The 23,056-nt window shown below is 50.2% G+C and overlaps 1 protein-coding gene across 1 annotated transcript; it reads right to left on the bottom strand.

The window, feature by feature from the left end:
- Nucleotides 1-10,425: 10,425 nt before the first annotated feature.
- On the bottom strand, nt 10,426-22,137 carry PTGDR (prostaglandin D2 receptor). Its single transcript, XM_074998516.1, has 2 exons — nt 20,685-22,137; nt 10,426-12,166 (listed from the first exon to the last, which is right to left on the bottom strand). Exons 1-2 carry the CDS (start codon nt 21,543-21,545, stop codon nt 11,969-11,971), a joined length of 1,059 nt encoding a protein of 352 aa, XP_074854617.1. The 5' UTR covers nt 21,546-22,137; the 3' UTR covers nt 10,426-11,968.
- Between the last annotated feature and the right edge of the window lie 919 nt (nt 22,138-23,056).

Genomic DNA, 23,056 nt, shown 5'->3' with positions numbered 1-23,056 from the left:
GGGCACCCTACAGGCTCAGAAACCAAGAGCCCACCACTGAGTCCTTTAAAATCGCAGGGGGGTTGGACAAATCTCCTGAGTTTTCAGAGCCCAGCTCCTGATTTCTGGCAGCTGTGCATTGATCATGCTGCTCTGACACCCAGGAGCTGCAGGGCTTGAGGGCAGCTCCTGCTCTGGGGAGCAGGGGGAGGATTCAGGACAAACACCACAACTGGTGGGGTGCTCCACTTGGAGCTTTCCTTCCCCAGGGCCCTGCCATGTGTCCAGCCCCTTGGGTGCCTCCTGGTCCTTGTCCAGCTCCAGGGTGGACTCTCCTACTGCAGATTGGCAGTGGGCATTTCCCCCCAGCTCCCAGACGCTGCTGTGGCATTGGGTTTGCTGGCAGCTAGCTGGCCTCTCTGCCTTCCCTGAACTTCCTGCTGGGTCCCCGGGGAGAAGGAGCCCCCCAGAAGAGGAGGCGGCAGCAAGCAGAAGCTAATGGACAAGTGTGGGCCCAGCACAGACTCCAGGTCACAACATCCAGCTACCGCCAGGCCCCAACCACCCTGCTAAACCGAGGCTCATCCCGCCCACTACTGCCAACGATGGGGCTCCCAAAACTCGGCTGCTGTGTCTAAATGCTCTGCCTGTGACCATCATGCTACGAAAATGGAACCGGGCTCGACAGTCTGGCTCTGACCCTGCTGGCGCTTACAGTGGGTTTGCTCCAGGGTCCTTCCGCTGACCTCTGGGCGGGCACGCCTGCTTTACACCAGCGTAGGAACAGGACTGGGCCCTTTGCTGGGCTTGTGCTGATTTAGAACTAGAGCGACCCACTGCTCAGAGCTCTGGGTGATGCTACAGGAGGAGCCCTCTTTGCAGTTCCTTCCTTGCTGCAGCCTCTGACGGGGTGGGCCACCTGCATCCCCACCCCCACATGGGCTCTGCTGGCAAACTGGGGAGGAGCAGCTAAGAGGGTGAGTACTCCCCGTTCCTCTCTGGTCCCCTTTATGGGCTTGCAAGGGAGGCGAGGAGCTGGTAGGACCTGATGTTTTCCTTGTGCCGGGACTCCTGTCTGAGTAGCGCAGCATACGGATACGTCCCCTTTACTGCCCTGTATGCTTACGCAGAGCTAAGTCACAAGTGAGCCTCTGCTAGACAGGAACACTGGTTTGCGATCAGACGCTGACTCAGTGTCATTGGGCTTGAGCGCTGGGAGGCCAGCTGAGTCAATAACATCAGTTCTAAATAGCTCACCGCTCCTGTGCGTAGCCAGATGTGTTTCTCTGCAGGTGAGTCGCCGGGAGGCTGCCTTAGGCTAGGTGCATGGATGTGATGTCAAGACGCTGGAGGATTATTTTCATCTAACAGGGTGAACTCGTTTATTTCAGTACTGAGCTTTTTAGAGGAAGGTCAGGTTAACTGTGTGATGTATGTCACTTGCCATCATCAACAATCCCTGTAAAAGCTCCCAGGCCTTTGTTGTCAATATCCAGGAAACTCTGACTTACTCCTTCCTCCAAATATAGATACAGATTCGTTTTAAATATATATAACCAATACCTTGGTCTGCTTTAGCAACACTTCTTATGACCCCCATCTGGCAAAGCACAAGCGTGCATGAATTTAAGCACGTGAATAGTCCCATTGGGTTACGAGTTATGCTGGACTGGGTTTGTATTACTAACAAGAGGGCAAATTCCTCTCTGAGTGGCAGGATTGCCTCCCATTTTTTTTTCCCATCCATGGGCAGAATATATTTTGTTACATACACCCAGGCATATGGGGATGTGTGCCACCAGCAGAAGCATATGCTGCCAGCGATGGGTGTTCTGTTGATTAGCTGGGTGGCACCTGAATCTTTCCTGGGCTACCCAAGCGCTCTGCTTGCAGGGAACACTGCTCTGGGGTGTCCAAGCGAAAATGAGGGCAGAATCTGGCCCAGTGTGTCCGGAAAACTTCAGAATAAAGTCTTCGATGCAGACAGCACTCTGGCACCCTGTTAAAATATGCATTTTGCAGAGTGGTTATTCTGTGATTTCCTTCCTTCTAATATTCACATCCTTAATTGCAATCACTGCAAGCTGTGTGTGTCTGGGGAGGGGGTGCGTATGTGCTTGGTTGTGTTGTTTCTTTGGCACGTAGCAAAGATTATTTTCCTGGAAGCTAATGGAGTTCTAAATTCCCAGGAGAGGATTCAGATGGTTGCCACCGAATAGCTTCCTCTGCAGTAATGGGAAAGTTGAAGACAGGAAAATACCAGGTGGCGCGATTTGTTGTTAGTGTTTTTTTCCCTCCTGCCAGTTCCTCATTCAACTCCAGCTGTCTTGTCTCTCTAACAAATACCACGTGTTCCTTTCTACACTACAGGGGTAGGTCAAATAAGATACACAATTCCAGCTTTGTTAATTACATAGCTGGAGTTGACATACCTTATTTCAGGCTTCTGCACTGTCTCCACTAAGGGAGGTTGATGGGAGCAAAGTATCAGAGAGGTGGCCGTGTTAGTCTGTATCTTCAAGAACAACAAGAAGTCCTGTGGCACCTTATAGACTAACAGATATTTTGGAGCATAAGTTTTCATGGGCAAAGACCCGTTTCGTCAGATGCCTCTGACAAAGCGGGTCTTTGCCCACGAAAGCTTACGCTCCAAAATATCTGATGGGAGCAAATACTCCCATCGATTTCCCTTATTCTGAATGAGTGGCGGGCATACTGGTGCAGGTGCCCTTTAAGTTTGGTTTAGCGCATTCCTACTAGGTGCGCTAAATCAAACTCCAGAAGATCGATGGCAGCTGGGGCGATCTTTCCTGTATGTAGAGGTAGCCAAAGAAGAGAAGATTCCAAAAAATTGTGCCACTTCCAGTGCTGATCTTAGGTTTTGTCTGCACAGGAAAGTTGCATCAGTTTAATCTAAATTTAAACCATTTTAGTGACATTGGGACAAACACCTTTGCGGGCCCTTATTTAATAGAATCATAGACTCCTAGGTCTAGAAGGGACCTCAGGAGGTCATCTAGTCCAGCCTCCTGCTTCAAGCAGGCTCAACCCCAACTAAGTCATCCCAGCCAGGACCTTGTCAAGCTGGGACTTTAAAAACTCTAGGGATGGAGAATCCACCACCTCTCTAGACAACGCATTCCAGTGCTATTTCCATTTATGGGTGGTTTAGTTTGGTTTTGCTTTTGAAATCAAAAGAGGAGTGCCCATGAGGGGCTTCCATTGGTTTAACTGGTACAAGTCTCCATGTAGACATCTCCAGTTCACATTCCTTCGCCCATCAGGAGGAACATCCGGTTAAATTTAGGTTTGCTGGCTTTCCAGGTTGGATTGACTGGGTGCCATTGCTGCTAATGGCACCAAGTGGGGAAAGTTGGAGTCCTAGTTAAATTCGGTGGTGCCAAGTCCTAAATTAGAACCCAGGCCAAATTCCACAATGACACGTAAGTTACACAGTGGGTGTATAGTGGTTAGAAAACAGGTGTAAGTGCGAAGTGGTGGAACTGGCATGCCTGCTGAATGCCAAATGGACACAACAAGCGTGGCTCACAGCACCGGGGAGCACAAGCAGAACAAGGGGCGGGGGGAGTGTGGCTGGCAAGGAGACACCTCTGATTGTAGCTGCCACGGGTCTAGCCAGTCCTAGATCCCAGGAATGCAAGGTGCTCTATGGTACTGAATGCACCCAGTACACCCCCGTGCAGGAGATGGTGTGAGGCCAAACATCTGGCCCTCTCTGTTTGGTGTGACCCAGCAGATCTTGAACCAGGGTTCTTATCTCCAGAACGGAGACACCATGACACCTCAGTCTCTCCTGGTCCCTGACTGGAGGAACACTGGGAGCTCTCATTGGTCAGAGCTTCCTATTTAAACCGAAGAGATGCAGGAATTTTCTGCACGCTGGGGTTCTCTCTGACTGCAGCTTTCTCCCACTGCCAAGCCTCTGGCCTAGTGTCTGATCCCTTCTGGATTAGTTTGACTGGCAGCTGTCTGATTGCCACTGACTTACGATGAGCCCTCCGGACCTGGTCACTAACCACTAGATTTGCCCACCTACTTCCCAACCCTGATGGTGTTTAAGTTACACAAACCATTTAATTTACCCCCCAAATCTCCACCCCTGCAGGCACCAGCCCTTTAGTCTTGTCTGTCAAATGAAGAATCCAGTGTAATTGGTCAATATTTCCTCTCTCGTGTCCACTACAATACGGAAACAACTTGGTGAACACTGGCACTGTTTCTTCTCAGCTGGAGGTGGAGGGCAGAGGTGGTGATGGCTCCTGGTGGGTCTCAAAGAGGGCCTGATCCAAAGCCCACTGAAATCAGCAAGTATCTAACTGAGTGTTAGTTCAGATCCGTAATGTACTGATGGCCTCGGTCTGGCCCATGAATTGTCTTACCCCCAGTACTGAAGTACAGCCTAGGGCATGGCAGGTTTAACAGAATGCCCAGTCAGGCCATACACTAGGATTTGGGATTAGCTGCTCTCAGGAACTGCAGCTGTAGCAGCCGTTCCACCCACTAGCACCCAGCAGAGGTGCCTGGTTCGTCCTTTACCCTCTGTCAGATGTGACAAAGTGGGGTGTGTGAGGGTTTTATTCGCCTGGTTAGGTCGCATGTGTTTCCTGATGCCCTGCAGTAACGCCAGGTGTGTGCCTCAGTTTCCCTAGGCACAGCATCAATGCATAGTGGTAATGGGAATTTGTGCACTGACTTCTCACATGTAGGCAATGAGGCTTTAGGTTCTTTTTAACCTGGGCAGCCAGGTGGCACCTTTCTTCCCCGGGAAAGGAGGGAGGAGGGGCCTGGCTGTTTTGAACGGGAACTGGGCTGTTGATCTGGGCAGACTCTCTGGCTAGAGAGGGAGTAAGGAGGACCTGGGCCCCCTCACCCCAAGATGGATCGTACTGATGGCTTCTGATTTCTGTGCTGACAAGTCTGTTCTACGCTGTGTCCCTGTTGACTAATAACCCTTCCATTCTCCCTGGTGAATGGGAGTCACATCTGTCTGTGGATGGGGTGCAGAGCCTGGGGACCCCCACCCCTAGGAGAGATTCAGCTGCTGCACAGCTGGTTACCAGAGCACCCACAGCTGTCAGGACATTTCTGCTGGTGGTGCACATCCACACATCCATAAGAACATAAGAACGGCCATACTGGGTCAGACCAAAGGTCCATCCAGCCCAGCATCCCATCTGCCGACGGTGGCCAATGCTAGGTGCCCCAGAGAAGGAGAACAGAAGACAATGATCAAGTGATTTATCTCCTCCCATCCATCTCCTGCCCTTGTTCTGAAGGCTAGGGCACCATACTTTATCCCTGGCTAATAGCCATTTATGGACCTAACCTGCAAAAATTTATCAAGCTCTTTTTTAAACCCTAATAGAGTCCTGGCCTTCACAGCCTCCTCCGGCAAGGAGTTCCACAGGTTGACTGTGCGCTGTGTGAAGAAAAATTTCCTTTTATTAGTTTTGAACCTACTACCCATCAATTTCATTTGGTGTCCCCTAGTTCTTGTATTATGGGAAAAGGTAAATAATTTTTCTATATTCACTTTCTCCACACCATTCATGATTTTATATACCTCTATCATATCGCCCCTCAATCGCCTCTTTTCCAAACTGAAAAGTCCCAGTCTCTCTAGCCTCTCCCCATATGGGACCCGTTCCAAGCCCCTAATCATCTTAGTCGCCCTTTTCTGAACCTTTCCTAATGCCAATATATCTTTTTTGAGGTGAGGAGACCACATCTGCACGCAGTACTCAAGATGTGGGTGTACCATAGTTTTATATAGGGGAAGTATGATATCTTTTGTCTTATTATCGATCCCTTTTTGAATAATTCCTAACATCCTATTTGCCTTACTAACTGCCGCTGCACACTGCGTGGATGTCTTCAGAGAACTATCCCTCAGAACTATCCCTGTAGACAATGGATCGTGTGGTGTGTCTGGCATGGAAGCTGGAGGCATGAAGGTAGGCGTAGTGGTCAGTGGGTTTACGGTACAGGGTGGTATTGATGTGGCCATCGCGTATTAGCGCCGTGGTGTCCAGGAAGTGGATCTCCTGTGTGGACTGTTCCAGGCTGAGGTTGATGTTGGGGTGAAAGTTGTTGAAGTCCCAGTGGAATTCCTCCAGAGTCTCCTTCCCATGGGTCCAGATGATGAAGATGTCATCAATGTAGCGTATTGTCTACAGCCAAGCACTAAGATATAACCGCATTTGCTCCAACCCCTCTGACAGAGACAAACACCTACAGGATCTCTACCAAGCATTCTTGAAACTGCAATACCCACCTGAGCAAGTGAAAAAGCAGATCAACAGAGCCAGACGTGTGCCATGAAGCCTCTTACTACAGGACAAGCCCAAGAGAGAAACCAACAGAATACCACTAGCAATCACCTACAGTCCTCAGCTAAAACCTCTACAGTGCATCATCAGGGACTTACAACCCATCCTGGACAATGATCCCCCACTTTCACAGGCCTTGGGAGGCAGACCAGTCCTTGCCCACAGACAACCTGCCAACCTGAAGCAAATCCTAACCAGCAACTATACACTGCACCACAGTCACTCTAACTCAGGGACCCATCCATGCAACAAACCTCGTTGCCAGCTCTGCGCACATATCTACACCAGCAGCACCATTATAGGACCTAACCAGATCAGCCACACCATTGTGGGTTCATTCAGCTGCACATCTACCAATATAATTTATGCCATCATGTGCCAGCAATGCCCCTCTGCTATATACATCGGACAAACTGGACAGTCTCTACGTAAAAGAATAAACACACACAAATCAGATATCAGAAATGGCAATATACAAAAACCCATAGGAGAGCACTTCAATCTCCCAGGCCACACAGTAGCAGACTTAAAAGTAGCTATCCTACAGCAAAGAAATTTCAGGACCAAAGAGAAATTTCTGAGCTACAATTCATCTGCAAATTCGATGCCCTCAGCTCAGGCTTAAACAAAGACTGCGAATGGCTGGCTAAATACAGAAGCAGCTTCCCCTCCCTTGGTGTTCACACCTCCAGATCAACTACTGGTAGTAAGCCTCACCCTTGCTGACTGAGCTAACCTTGTTATCCCCACCTTTGCTCTGTCTTATTTATACCTGGCCTTGCAGATTTCCAAGACCAGCATCTGATGAAGTGAGTCTGTGCTCACGAAAGCTCATGCTCAGAACTTTTCTGTTAGTCTATAAGGTGCCACAGGACCCTGCTTTGGTAATGGGCCAGCCATTCCCAGTTTCTGTTCAGTCCTTGGTTGATGGAGTCAAATTTGCAAATGAATTGCAGCTCAGAGATTTCTGTTTCCATTTTATTTTTGAATTATTTTTTGTTGTAAACCCCGCCCCCACTCATGCATCTGATGAAGCGGGTATTTGCCCACAAAAGCTTATGCTCCAATATATCCGTTAGTCTAGAGGGTGCCACAGGATTTCTTGTTGTTTTTGACGATACACGTGAACTCGGCTACCCCTCTGATACTTGTTACAGTACAGAGGCCCAATGACTTCAGTGAAAACAGAAACACTGCACTAAAGGTGTTTGCGGAGCCACTGTTTCTCCAACTGGTGAAAAGCTGCTGCCTCCAGGAGGGAATGCAACATTCAGGAAAAAAACCCCAAACATTTATTTATTATGTCATGAGCCACCATGGGTTAAGACCCCCTTGTTCAGGAGCCTGAAGAAATCTGAAGCGGGTCTTACCCACGAAAGCTCATGACCTAATAAATAAAACTGTTAGTCTTTACAGCACTACAAGACAGCTTCTTTTTGTGAAGCTACAAACTACCACAGCTCCCCCTCTGAGAACATTCAGAAAGACAACGAAACAGAAGAGCAGTGAGGTGACCAACTAAAATGCCTCTGGAGCTTCAATGCACAAAGAAACCAGTCACTGACTTGAACAGGAGTTTGGTTTGTGGTAGGACGGCAATTTCTGGCCCACCTGCGTATCCTTGGGGCTTTTGCAATAAAACAAACTCATCATGAATAGCCCCAAACATATGAACAAATCAGGAACAATTTAACTACGGTATAGAGCTAAAGTCGCAAGGAAACTGAGCATGTAATTCCAAAGCCATTCAGAAATCAAAAGGGGTTTCAGATCTGCTTGGAAACTGACCATTTTAAGGCAGCCAACTTTGGAAATTGTTACAAATTCTTATGTGGGGGTGTCTGGATCTGCCCCTCCAGACAAGACTGGCAGGGAGCTGCTTTGTTTGTGAACCCCAAGGGGTTAGTGCCAGGCCTGTTTTTCTGGCACCTTTTTTTCTTGGCACCACCATGTTGGAAGCTGCCTGGGCAGCTCTGAGCCACGTGGGTCATTAAGGAGCCATTTGTGGCTCCTGCTGCTGGCACTACTCACTTCTGCCTGCTATGCTGAAAGAGTAGGACTCAGTTTAATTGGTTTAAGAGCCAGGAGAGGGGATCTGGCCATTAAATCAATTAAATTGAGTCCTACTCTTTCAACATGGCAGGGCGCTGGGAGCTGTCCCAGCCACGCTGCACATGGGGGAAGCCGAGCAGCCGTGGTGAAGAGGAGACAGCGGCCAGCAACATGCGGCGCTCCTGGGTAAGTAAGTAAATCCTGGATTGTGGGGTGGGGTTTGGGGATGCGAGGAGTTAAGCCTGGGGACGCTTTGGTGCTGCAAGGGAGTTAAATCCTGGGGTTGGGGGTGGTGGTTTAGGACTGCAGGGGGTCAAGCCTGGGGGTGGTTTAGGACTGCAGGGGGTTCAAGCAGCTTTTTGTCTACACAAAAAGCACTGGTAGCGTGACTTGGGTGTCAGCACTTCAGCAGCTGGGGGCGTGCCCATCGGCATTTTTAGGGGACTTAGCAAACAACGCAGGCACACAGGAGGTTAGGTGAGAGCTGAGCTGGGTGGTTTGATGATGGAAATTTTGGTGGCTAAAGCAGCAGGTAGGTGCCTACATCCCATTGTGCCTCAGTCCCCCCTCTATGAAGGGGCCATCGCCACACTGGCCTACCTGCCCAGGGTGTTGTGCCGGTGGATATGTTAAAGACTGGGAAATGCTCTGATCCTGTGTGATGGGGGCCAGGTAAATACCTAGAGAAAGGTCCACAGATCACACTTCTCCCCTGAAATAAAGAGCCACGTTTTCACATGGACTCAGCACACAATTGTATGTCCCCGTGAAGCCAGTTCTGTGTTTGGTGCCAGTGGTCTCTGTAAGACGAGCACAAGGACAGCCACCCAGGAGACATTCAGATGCTGCCCAGCTGATTAGCAGAGCGCCCAGAGCGAGCAGCGTGTGCTTCTACTGGTGGGCACGTATGCACATACCTCAGGGCACGTAACAAAATTTATTATACCCTTACATTGCAAAAAATGAGAGGGAACCCTGGTGCGTGCCCAGCACCTCGGCAAACCAGCCAGTTTAGTTTGGTTTCTAAATCTGGATGTAGGGATCTATCCTTCCTGTACCATGCCAAGTGTGAACATGCTGGCCTCTGCTGACACTCCTGCTTTTAAAGAAGCCCCATAGATAGGACTCTGCCAATTTCACTTGATTATCCCGTCAATGGCAACCCTACACTTTCTTCTGGCCTAGGGCGGAGGGCAGGCCCCAGACCTCTCCTGCTGAAACGCGTCCCAGGAGCGTCTTCCATAGACTGGGAATCTTTACCAGTCCTCCTCAGCCCGATGCCAAATGGCCACATCATGTCTCTTCCCTTAAGGTACAAAGTTTCACAATAAATATTTACACAGGTTTCTTCCTTGTAAAAACTCTGACCCTGGCCAAGATATAGCAAAATAAACATCATGCGAAATGACATTAACCACGACAGTGCCTATGTACAGACCAGCCAAGAAAGCAGTGCTAGAAACAAGCTTTTTACCAGATGAGTACCCCAGGAACACCCACGTTGTCTCATGTTCCAAATATTCCTGTAAGGCTCTATCGGTCTTCGATACACACGTCATTTGTATTTGCATTAATGGTAGTTGTATAAGAGACACTGGAGGAGACTAAACGCCAGTTAAAATGACCTTTTGTTCCCACAGCTGCTCCCCTTTTGGACAGTTGAGTCATTTCACATCAAATTGCTGCTTATTTTAAGAACAGCCAGACTGGGTCAGACCAAAAGTCCACCTAGCATCCTGTCTGACAGTGGCCAATGCCAGGTGCCCCAGAGGGAGTAAACAGAACAGGACATCATCAAGTGATTTTGCCATACCAATTGTATAAAAACTGCAGCAAGCCAATTAGCTGTTGGACTGACAGGACCCCAAGCTGTCAACACCTTGGGGGTGACAGCCCATTAAAACTGCATCAGGTAAGAACAATAATTCCCAGCCAGCTCACATAAACATCTGTCCTCAAAGCAGAAGACCCGTGAGGTTTGTTTACCAAACAAACAAAATCACAAACTATGTATAAATCTCCACACTGGCTAACGAATAATTTATTGAACAAACTGTACCATGTAACATGATGTTGCTTTCCAACATATATATTTTTTTCAGCCTTCTTTGTCCACAGGGAATAGCTAACACACTTGAACTGCTACAGCGTATAAATGTAGATCTCTACCCAGACTGCATGACAGCTCAGCCTACTAAATCCAGGGTTGTGAGCCCCAGCCTGGAGGGGGCTATTTAGGGATCTGGGGCACCTAAGAAAAAGGAAACAGCAAGAGGGCAGGGGGCTGGACTCTCTGAGGTCCCTTCAAGTTTTACAAGATGTGCCTCTCCATTTATTATTATTATGGCTGTTTACTGTCTGATGACCCAATCTGGCAAAGATTTACTCGCCCATGTAACTTTCTTTGCAGCTCCACAGTGGGGCTACTCAGAAGAGTAAAGGTGCACAGGTGGGCAGATCCCTGCAGGTACCCTAGGGGCCATGTACACTGTGGTAGTTCTGCACACAGAACTCCCCTTGTCTCTGACACCAGCGCGTTAGTGGTGCATACCCAGAGCAGGAGAGCGGGCTAGACTTCACAGCGGAGCATTCTCTACTCCTAGCCTGAGTGAGAGCCATCCCATGGCACACCAACACTCCAGCAGCACAGAGCCTTTGGATTGGCAGCACAGCTAGCTTAATCCCCACTGTCTTGCATAGCAGCAGCTCCTCCCCTTTCTCCCCATCCTGGCTTACAAGCTTGTGTTTCAGCACTCAGGCCAGCAGCTTTTGTGGAGGTGTGGGAGACAAGTTCGAGCCCGCTCTCGAGTTACTCCTGAAGTTGACTCAACAGTTCAGACAAGTCCATGGAATCCCCGCTGCTTGAAAGGATGCTGCATGTACTGTGAATGTAATACTTTAGAGCTACTGGATGATGAGACCGATTCATCGGCAGGTTTGAGGGGCAGGAATGAGAAAATGACTGCGTGTTGCTTTGACTTATTTTAAAAATGAAGAGCTTTTTTTTTTCCCCATCTGACTTCGGTGATTCCTGAGTTAGGCCCCGACTCTCTCAGCTGATCCCTGCACAAAGACACGTCTACCTGCTGGCAGCCTGTTGAAATTAATGAGAAACACCAGAGGTCACAGGGCTCACCCCACGCAGAGTGGCTTGCAGGACGGGGGTCATCCTCAGACAGGAGTGGAGAATCAGGCGCGATGATCAGAGATTAGATCACAAACGCATTATTTTTACTGTCATCAAAAGTTCTCTGGGAAGCTGACTGCTGTCATTTCGTCAGACTCCCCATGCCTCAAATGACCACAAACTTCCAGTTCCAGTCTGTGACAGAAAAGGCAAAAAGGCAGTAACGGAGGCATGGTTCATCTCTGTAGTGTGTGTACATGGTTAAGGCACTTCAGCTTCCCCAGAACACATTTCTATATTTTACAGTGTTCACAGAAGATCCACATGTCGCAATCACCACATTTGGTATAATTCTTGAGATCAGTTCGATTATGTAAACATTTACTGGAACAAGATTCCTCCCATTCAGGTTATCAAAGGAAGCAAAACATTCTTTGTTGCTGCAGCTTCAGTGCCTGGCTCAGAGAAGCCGGGGCACTGTGGCTTTTTTAGAATTCAGTCTTCTGCGGAACCTGTGCAGGAACATGCGAAAAACAGAAGTCCTGAAAATGATGAAAACCCAGGGGTCCACAATGGAATTCACAGATAGGAATCTCAGCGCCGTAAGGTCTGCCTTTTCGTTGAAGTCATCAGCAAAGGCTCCCACATAAGCACGGACCTATTTTAAATAAAAAAAAAAAAAAAATCTCATTATAAAACCTAAAAGCTGAGCACCGGCAATAAAGTACAGGTTGAGCTTCTCTCGTCAGGCGCCCTGGGGACCTGACAAGTGCTGGACAATGGGAGGTCAATATTTTCTAGCACTTTACCAACACTTCCATTGCTAACTAGGCTCTTAAAAGACTTGTACGGGTAAATTACTGCTAAATAACAACACAGACACTGAGCACTATGACTGATGGCTGTAAGCAAACTTTACGGAACCATGGGAAATCTGGCCCCACGCATGATAAGTGGTTGTCCGGATAACTAAAATCATGCTGGATTACTGCTGTTGCTGGATGAGAGAGGTTGAACCTGTATAACACTTTGTAAATTACTTGAGTGAACTCCCTAAATTCAGTGATCACGCTCAACTACTTTTCAGCACTGAATCAGCCAAATGTCTGAAAAAAATCCTTTGTCGAGACATCCCTTCTTCCTTGTGGAACGAGGTGAACAGGGATGTCGACAGAATGCTCCTGAGTGGCAAATCTCTGCCGACAGATCTGGAGTTTTGTTTATAGAAGCCTGCAGTCTAGACATAGCCTGAAGAAGTGCATCTCTGAATGGTCTGTAACTTCTGTTGCTTTGAAAAAAGACACTCTATGTTACCTTCCCTATGAGGTCTCATAAGGGTAGCCCTGTTCGTCTGTAACCTCAAAAACAACAAGCAGTCCTGTGGCACCTTAGAGACTAACAAATGTATTAGGTCATGAGCTTTTGGGGGTAAAACCCACTTAAACAGATGGGTGGAAATAAGAGAATCCAGGGTATCTCCATAAAACACTTGCAACTTCTCACATTTTAGTATTACAATGGCTATGAAGCAAGGGTGCCCCCTTGTGGACACAGTGCCATATCAACACAAAACAGTTAAGTAGCACTTTAACAAAATAATGTATTAGGTGATGAGCTTTCATGGGACAGACCCACTTCTTCAGACCATAGCCAGACCAGAACAGACTCAATATTTAAGGCACAGAGAACCAAAAACAATAATCAAGGAGGACAAATCAGAAAAAAATGATCAGGGTGAGTTTCTTAAGTAGAGGAGGGTTAATAGGGGATGGGAGCGGAGGAACCATTGTTCCAGGTCAGCCATAAATATATTAGCATATTGTGGGGCCATGTGGGTGCTCACAGCAGTTCCACTAATCTGGAGGTATAAACTGTCCCCAGATCAGAAATAATTGTGGGTGAGAACAAAGTTACAGAGGTCAGACACCAGACTGGCTGTGGTGACATCAGGGATGGTATTCCTGATTGCTTGTAATCCGTCTTTATGTGGAATACTAGTGTACAGAGCCTCTACATCCATGGTTGCAAGGATGGCGTTATCCATAAAAAGAAAGATAGTCATTAATCTATACTCTATCAAAACAAAAGGCAGTCCAGCAGCACTTAAAAGACTAACAAAATAATTTATTAGGTGGTGAGCTTTCATGGGATAGACCACTTCTTAGATTCCTGTCTGCACATGGGATTAGGCTCTTCCTGAATTACTTCATGTGGAGAGTAACCCTCAGTTACTTCAGGGTAAATCCTAAATAACTCTATTGATCTTTTTGGCATTATGCAGGGTTTTCTGTGGCATAAATATAATCAGAACTGGACAGGAGACAAGCTCAGAAATTAGCGTTTCTTGAACTTTCCGAGATCACAGAACACCAAACAATAGTATTTTTCATTCGGAACACCTATGAAAATCTTCTTCACAAATTGTTGTCAGACAAAAAAGCCCAGCAACGTAAACAGCCAAAAAGAAAAAAAAGGAAGTAATTTAATCAGGCATCATACATAGCACTGAAGAAGTAACACTGTATTTTAATAACAGAAAATATCTACCAGTAGAGTGTTTTTCCAAATGCTCATGGCATACCTTTGAGTTGTTCACAGAACACCAGTGTTCCGCAGAATATAGCTTAAGAAACATGGTCATAAATAAACTCTTGGGCTCAGAGCCACAAGGGCACGGAGATACAAAGAAGTCTCAGAGGCGGAGCCATGTTAATTGGTTTCAGCAACAAGGGGTCTGGTGGCTCTTTAAAGACTACCTAATTCATGAGGGTGTTAGGTGTAAGCTTCCTCGAGATACAGCTCCAAATCTGAGCCTGTGAACCAAGGACTAAACAGGCACCTGGAGTGGTTCTCGCATTACAATAGAATCATGGTAATGTCCCATTCATGTTCTCCCTGCTTCTCATCTCTGCTGTAGATGAGCCACCCTGTCAATGGTAACACACTCCCAACCTCTGTCTCCCTGGGTTTTTTTCCTTCAGCATCTGAGGAAGGAAGTTTTATCTCATAAAAGCTTTTCCCCTAACACTCTCATAAATCTGTTAGCCTTTAGAGTGCCTTGTTAGTTTTAGACACAAAGAGGCACCGAATGAGATTTTGCAAAGGTGCCGAGCTCCCACGGACAGTTAGGAAACTGACAGAAGAGGTCAGTGCCTAAAGATCTTCACAGTCTGGTGTCATTTTGTTTTCCTTTGCAGAGACGTGCGGTATACTGGTGGGATGTGGAAGTGATACACAGAAAGGGAGTTAAGTATCGGAGGGGTAGCCGTGTTAGTCTGGATCTGTAACAGCAACGAAGGGTCCTGTGGCACCTTATAGCCTAACAGAAAAGTTTTGAGCATGAGCTTTCGTGAGCACAGACTCACTTCATCAGATGCTGGTCATGGAAATCTGCAGGGCCAGGTATAGAAGCCAGAGCAAGGCTGGGGATAACAAGGTTAGCTCAGTCAGGAAGGGTTAGACACTATGGTTACAGCTACACACGGCGGCGGGGTGTTCTGACAAAACTGGGCTTTTGCTGGAAAAACCCCAGAGCATCTACACGCAAAATGTGTTATGTCAACAGACTGTCGACAAAACACGTCACAGCTACTGGCAGCGTGGTGCCTCTCTGCGTTCAGGTATAATGCCTTTATCAACAGTTTTCTGTCAACATAAATGCCGTGCAGATGCTCTGAGGCCCCTCTGTCACTTCCCACAGTAACTTCTGTCAACAGATTGCTGCAGCGTAGACGTAGCCCACATGACCTTTGTGGTCCCTTCTAACCCTGGGGTTCTGTGATTCTAGCCACTTAGACTGTAAACTTGTTGGGGGCAGGGGCGGTCTTTTTGCTCTGTAGGGCCTCTGGGAGCTTCCACAATATAAACAAGTAATAACAACAGAAAGTGGGTGAAAAAAAATTGAAGCATGTAAAACATAAGGATAGGTGCTCCCAAAGGTGCTTCTGTACTCTGACTTTCTTGGAAGTGTAATAATCCCTATTTATGTAAAACAGATGATGCTCGCATTTTACTTTGACTAGAGCCAGGCGTGTGCTCTATTTCTTCAGCGGCTGTTCATAGTGAAAGAGGGGCTGTGGTACTTTTGTGCAACTACAAGGCTTTCTTTGCCCAGAGCTTGCAAAACCTTCTCTGCCAACTTTAACTTGTACCCTTGGGTCATAACAATACTTCAGGAATGAATATGTCTACCAGCAGGCAGATTCTACCAGCAGGGCCTCCACACAACATGGCTTTCTATATTTGTCACCTTTTCTAAAAAAGGATAGGAAAGTCCATATACAAATACAGCACTTAAGCAATGTTTATTGTCTTGGAGAACCACAAAAAATTTACCTATTAAAAACTCCACTAAAAGGGTTTCCCATTAATGGGCTAACCCAAGACCACAACAGCGATGACACTTACAATTAAGGGTCTAATAAGACACAGATACATTGATACGGAGATATGGCATTCTGCACAGGCATTGGGAGATCCTCAACTCAGCGTTTTCTTCCCTTTGTGGTCTCTTCAGATCTTCACCATTCTTCTGGTTTGCACTGAGTCCGTTTCAGTTTTATAGGTAAAAACATTCTGTCATGATGGTGTCTGGCCAGGCACAGGGGCATATGGGTCATGGCTTGATTCCAAAACATAGTTTGGGTGCTAAAGGATGCCTCTTTGCACATCGTAAGTTTTAGTCTGACTTACATAGAAAAATCTCATTGACTGACTAAACTGGATCACAGCTCAAGCATAAAGGCTCTGTATCCTTCCCCTCCCACCCCAACCCTGGAAATCTGTGAACTTTTTGGGGGATCAAAAAACTGTTATGCATGAGAGGTAACAACCCAGTCTCCAAGCACAATGCTCTGTTTGTTTCGAAAAGAATGGTTTCCTTCCAAATCTGCAGTGTGAACCAAAATGGCTAATGATTACCTGCAAAATTATATTGTTGGTGGTTTTAAAATTAAACCTCTCTGAGCTAAAAGGGGTAACTGGGGCATGGTGGGTGAAGAGTACTAATGATCCTAGCTTGTATTTCCAGCCACACAAAACCCTCCCTCGACAATTGTGCGTGTGGTTTTGCTTCTTTGGTTTGTTTTCCTCCAAATTCAACCCCCAAGTCTCTTCATGTGGGTAAGATCTCACATTTCATTTGTTTGTGTTCTATAGCTGTAAATCACTGACAAAGGAATTTTGAATGTCAAGACATCCTTACCTGCACTAACGGGCACCACTAATTGCAGTTTGGTTTAATTATACTTTTCCCTCCAAATCATACTTTGGTATATAAAACTGGTCAGATATGTCATAGATCTGGATGGGGTAGGTTGAGGGAGTAATATAGGGCCGGGCCCCCTCTGGCGGGGTGTGAAATTTCATACGGGACATAGCACAATTGGCTGCTGTGGCTCAAGCTCATCCATCTCAGTAAAAATGTTGAAATCTGTTACTCTTTTTACATGTGCGTATTCACATTTCTATATCAATTAATCAAGAATTTACATTGTACAGACTTATTTTCTTACATGTGCTGAAAAGGGAATTTTTTTCATATGAACATAACTGAAATTTCCATCAGTTTGGATTACATTAGACAGGTGGTGGGGCTGCTAACTGCAGGGACAAAAAGTGGGGCCTGCTGTAAAAAGTTTGCTCATCCCTGAAAAAGGTAACTGCATTAAGCCAGTTTTCACAGCACCTTCACATTTACACAAGTGAAGCTGTGGATAGCAAATAAAGGGCTTGATTTTTTAAATCCATATGGTCCCGAGCAGTAACTCTACTCCTATGAGTGGTGCTATAAGAAAAGCCATACTCAGTCAGACCAATGGTCCATTTGGCCTGTCTTCCAACAGGAGCCAGCCCTCCATTTTTTCCATCCATGGGTGGAATAAATTTTATGTGTGCTGAGGCATGTTTGCATGTAAACAATCAATAGAAACACATAATGCTGACTAAGGGCGCTCTGCTAATCAGCTGGGCAGCACCTAAACCTCACCTGGGGGGGCCACCCAAGCACTCAACTTACAGGGGGAACACTGGGAGACCTGCGCCAGATGCTTCAGCAGGAATGAATGGAACAGGGCAACTTATTAAGTGATTCATCCTCTGTCATCCAGTTCCAGGTTCTGGAAGTCAGAGGTTTTGGGACACCCAGAACATGATTGTCCCTGCACCCCACCACAGTATAAGGAGTGCTCACAAAAGTAACCTACCACGTAATTCTTAAATTAGCACTGCCAACTTCCTTTTGTGAGATGCTACACGTTACAGGAAGATCACAGTGCTGTCTAGGGCTGGGGAGGTGTACCAATAAAATGGACAATAGTGTAAAGAAAAAAACATGAAAAATTAGGTGCACGTGGAGACTATGAATAAGGTTTGCACGATTTGTGGAAGGAGAATGAAGCCTCACTGAGGCTGTAAGATTTTTCACAATGTGAATGCACTCGGCATGGGCCTGGCCAGACTGGAGTCTCTTTAAACTGTGGGTACAGCTAGAAAAGTGACAGAAATACACCACCATTGGTGTTCCTTGTTGGCTCATGGCCAGTAACTTTATACTGAAGTTCTCCATGTGTGCATCAAAATACGGTCTTTCCAGGATGTAGCACAAGATCATGCTGATACCGTAAGTCCCATTGCCTTGTTTATACTTCATATGTCATAAGCAAGCGTGTGTTTCTGGACTCAATGATTTTACTGTCAGCCTTGTTGACAGCGCCCGTGAAAAAGTGCAGCTTGTAAGAGTTGCTGTCTTGGATCTGTAACACGGACCTCAGTAAACATGCAACTGTTTTTAATAACTCACTCTGTAGTGTAAGCAAACCACTGTATTACAGTCTATCTGCTAATAACCATGACATAGTGTAATCCGCAAGGGGTTCACCTCCCTTCTTGTCCCTGGCTGTATGAATAACTGTGGGGGTTTTTAGTTCATTCAAGCAGGAGAGACATGCAGCTTACAGAATAGTGAGCAAGAAAGTGTCAGTTTTAAGGTCACTAAGAGGGCACACCCACAGTTTAAGAGGAGAATCTTTCCCCAGGAGACTGGTGGCTCAGTGTCACATATTTTCTCATTGTTCTCTTCTCTGAAAAGTTTTCAGCGCTGCTGTGACAGAGCTAGACTGCACCCTGTGAAAACGCTCAGCCTGGATCTGAGATGACCAATCACCGTCCACATCCAGTCCACCCTGGGTGTCTCTTCGGGGCTGTTACCGGGACCACTAAAGGACTGCGACTCAGCTACCCACCCATTTCAGGTTGTCGGATGCTAAACAATGAACCCTTCTCTCCCCCTGGCTGCCCTCTTCAGCTTTCAAAAGCACCCAGAGCCTTCTGCTAGCTTATCAGCCCAGGGGCCACTATCCCTCCTCCTCACCAGGGTGGCCACCCAGGAGAACGTCAGGTGCCCGTCCAGTGGATTAGCAGAGCACCCATAGCCAGCAGCGTGTGATTCTACGGGTGGTAAACATCCGCAAGTGCCTTTTTTCACATACATTTTATTCTGCCCACTGCTGTAAAAAATTAGAGGCTACGCGGCTCCTCACTCAAGAACAGTGCCCCAGAAGATGGACGGTGCCAACAAGGGACCTGCATCTTTTCAGTTACAGCTCCTGGGCCATTATATGCCCCGGCTCTGCTGCATGCGTCCATTCACTGTCATGAGCCCGCCTACGGGGGTTAGCCCTTCTGATCCTGAACCAGCCCAAATGCTGGACCCGGCATGCGAAGTTCTCAGCCCTCTTTTAGCCTTCTGAAGAATATAAAGGGAATAGTGCCGCGGTGTCCAATCCATTGACTGCTTGTCCCCTGTGGCGAATAGGACACTATGTTGTGGCGAATACGGGGAGGCCAACCTGCGTCTCTGGAGCTGCACGCGGCTCTTGAAGCCTTTAAATGTGGCTCCTCCTGAGAGCCACACACGGGGAGTCCTGTCCACCCACTCCACGCACACATCCCACTGCTTGTGGGGAGAAGCGCGTGGCAGCAGCGGCCTCAGCAGCAGCCCCAGCGGCTCTAGTGAGTCGATGGGATTGAATTAGAATGGGGGGGGCCTGGCTCTGGGGCAGGGCATTCAGTTAGAGTGGGGTGGCTGGGGGTGCCCTGGCTCTGGGGAAAGGGGGTTGGCATTTATTTGTCGGGGGCTGGGAGTCCCGGGCTCTGGAGACAGGGGAAGGTATTTATTTAGAGCAGGGCAGGGGGCTAGGAGTGCCTGGCTCTGAGGCACATGTCATAAGTCATAAAAGTTAGTAAACGATAAAGTTTGCAAAGTATCACAGTGATTTCTAATATTACTAAGTGGATCATATGAATGTTGTTTGTAGTATTTAGGATGAAACACCTACCAATATTCTGCTATTATTTAATAAAGTTACGTATAATATAATGTGGCAAATATGGAAAGATGACAGCCTCAAGTGTGGTGTTCTTCGAATTCCTATTTGACGCTGCTGGAGTAGGAAAAACAGGAGGGAAAGATCTCAGCCCTGCAGCAAGGATTTCCCTCCCTATCTTTGATCACCTGTGGGTAGGCATGGGGGGGAGATACCGACTAATGTCTTCATAACTGGGGCCCCAATCCTCAGCAGCACACTCCCCGTGGGCTCCAAATGGCTAATAAAATGGCCCCGCCTGGGCAGTACAGGTGTGTGTTTAGTCCCAACCACCTGTTTGCTGCCTGCACCTGCGGACCCCTGCTTCACAGCACCCCTGGAAACAGGGTGGCTTGGCAGCCAATGGGCCAGGGTGTTGGAGATTTTAAACCCAGGGATTCCCCTGTGGCGAACGCGAACACCGGGTGCTGCATACATCTCTCTGAAGCAGACTCCCTCCCAAGAGCTGATGGGGCAGGACCACAGTGGGACCCCTGAATTGTACACAGCACCCCATCCCTCCTGCCTGCCTGGCGCCTGTTTGGGTCACAGCCCCGTGGCACAGTGTGAGGCTACCTGAGGGCACCCAGGGGGCAAGCCAGCTCCTGGCAAGGAGGGGGTAACGCTGCGCTGGGGGGAGGAGGATCCTGCCTCAGCGACCCCCCTAAGTCAACTGGGGTGCCTGGGAAACCCCTTGGCTTGGGGGGGCGCTTTGGCACCGCGAGGTGGGCGCCTGGGCGTCCCCCCCCTTCCCGCCCCGCAGGATCGGGACCTGGCAGACTCCCCCCCCCACCCCCGGCTCCCGGTACTCACGACGAGGGGCAGGGAGCAGACGGCGAAGAGGACGGTCATGAGGGCCAGCAGGACGAGGTGATCCAGCTCCTCCATGCACGGCGGGGCGGCGGCGGCGGCAGGGGCGGGGGCGGGCCCGCGGCTGCGGCGGTGCGGCCGGCGGGCCATGCGGTAGAGGCTGCGCATGCTGGCCAGGTTGCAGAGGCCGATGGCCAGCGCCAGCGCGCCCAGCAGGCTGGCGTAGAGCACGGAGTAGCCCCGCGCGGCGGCGGCGGCGCCGCGGCCGGCCATGCGGATGAAGCACCACGTGCCGGGGCAGTACTGCACCACGGCGCCGAAGCCCAGCAGCGGCAGGGCGCAGAAGAGGGCGCACAGCGCGGCGGCGGCGGGCGCCAGCAGCAGGGCGGCGGCGCGGCGGCGCGGCAGGTGGCGCTGGTAGAAGTAGGGGTGGGCCAGCGAGAGCCAGCACGCCAGCGCCATGGCCAGCAGCAGCAGCGTGGGCGCCAGCCCGAAGAAGGCCATGAGGAAGGCGAAGAGGCGGCACAGCCCGCCCGGCTCCCCGGCCCCGCCGCCGTCCTCCTCCTCCGCCGCGCCGGCCGGCGGCCACAGCGCGCTCAGGCTGCGGTTGCGCGCGTAGGCGGCCAGCACCACCGGGCTCACCAGGCACTTGCCCAGCAGGTCGGTGGCCGCCAGCCCGCTGGCCAGCACGTAGAAGGCGGAGGCCCGCGGGGCGCGCCCGCGCCGCAGCCGCTGCCGGCAGAGCAGCACCAGGGCCAGCACGTTGCCCAGCAGCCCGGCGGCGAAAAGCAGCGAGCTCGGCAGCGCCGACTGGTCGCCCTCGATGCTCGGGCTGCTCTGGCAGCGGTAGTCGGCGGTCTCCATGGGCGGCGGGCCGGGGACGGGAGACGGAGCCTGGCGGGGCGGGCGGCGGGTAGTGGACGGGGCAGAACCCGGCCGGCCCCCCGCCGTGGGGAGGAGGGAGCTCGGCTGCCTGGGGAGGGGAAGGGAGCAGCCCAGCCCCGCGGAGGCGGGGGAGAGAGGGAGGTGCTGGGACCCCGGGCCGGGGCTGCGGGGGAGCTGGGGGGGGTGAAGGGACCCCGGGCCGGGGCTGCGGGGGATGAAGGGTCCCCGGGTGGGGCTGAGTGGAGGGTGCAGGGTCCCGAGGCCGGGGCTGCCGGGGAGGAAGGTGCCCGAGAACTGCAGCCCCGCGGGGAGCTTGGCAGCGGCCAGTTTCCTTCGGACGCCCCCGGGGTTGGCGACCCGCCCGCGCTGGGGCTGGGCCACGCCCGAGAAGCTGCTCCGCCCACTCGCTTGGCTGCCGGCGGCCGACGCGCGGCCCGGCGCTGCCCGTCGCTCCCCCGGGCTATCCCGAGCGGCGGCTCAGCAGCCGGCCGCGGTCCCCTGGCGGCGCATGGGCGGGCGAAGCCGCTTTGCCTTCGCGTCCCCGTTAGCCGCGCTCTGCCGTCGCGGCGGCGGTGTGGCCAGGCAGGGGCTCAGCTCGGGGAGGGCGGGGACCTCTCTGACACCCGCTCGTGCCTCGTCCGCCCCTTCAGCTCCACCTCTTCCCCTGCGCCCGCCTGGGCGCTTGTGAACAGACTCCTAGGCTGGAGGGGACCCAGGCGGGCGGAGTCCAGCCCCTGCCCAGAGCAGGGCCAGTCCCAGCTAAAGCAGAATCTCCCGAAGAGCCCCTCACCCGGCCTCATTTTTCATCCCTACAATTAGCGATTCGGCCCCATCCCTGGCGGGCGCAACCTGTCTAACGGAGTCCCCGCTGCTGGAGATTCCGCTTATGTTCAGGCAGGGAAAAACCGACCCCTGCGGCACGTGTCAGAAAGAAGCGTGTAGAAAATGTAAAAGCTTTAATCGGTGCAGTAATCCCTCGACGTGCGTGATTTCGAGTTGCACTTAACGCCCATTAACACAAGTTAAGCGCAACTCAAAATCCCGCTTCCCCCAGCCCTGGCTCAACCCCCCCACCTCCTCCCCCGGCCATGGCGCCATTCAAACCCCCTTCCCCCTTCAGCCTCGGTTCCAACACACACACCCCGCAGCTCTGGCTCATCCACCCACACCCAGCTCCGGCTCACCCTCCCCCACGCCTAGCTCTGGCTCTGGCTCTGGCTCAGCTCCAGCCCCCGCATGCCTGGCTCACCTCCCCCACCACCATGTGGCTCCGGCTCAACCTCTTACAGGGCTGCACAGCCCCAGCTCGACTGCATCCCCTGCAATCCAACCCATTAACACCCCCCTACCAGCCTTAACTCTCCCCAACTGCCCCCCCACCCCAGGACTTCCAAAGGAGCCCCCGGTGCTTCCCCAGCTGCAGAATCTGCATTCAACCGGGGAAAAAAGCTGCCCCCTGAGTCACCTGAAATATGAGTTACACAAGGGTG

The sequence above is a fragment of the Carettochelys insculpta genome, chromosome 6 (genome assembly GCF_033958435.1).
Source record: "Carettochelys insculpta isolate YL-2023 chromosome 6, ASM3395843v1, whole genome shotgun sequence".
In the NCBI taxonomy this organism is placed as follows: Eukaryota; Metazoa; Chordata; order Testudines; family Carettochelyidae; genus Carettochelys; species Carettochelys insculpta.
Note: the sequence above shows the minus strand (reverse complement) of the source record. Positions and strands in the feature narration are given on the sequence as shown.

Coding starts and splice junctions, on each gene's coding strand:
- PTGDR (XM_074998516.1), bottom strand. CDS start 21,545: ATGGAGACCGCCGACTACCGCTGCCAGAGCAGCCCGAGCATCGAGGGC. Junction 12,167..20,684: donor TCTGCTCCCTGCCCCTCGTC/GTGAGTACCGGG, acceptor TATTTAAAATAG/GTCCGTGCTTATGTGGGAGC.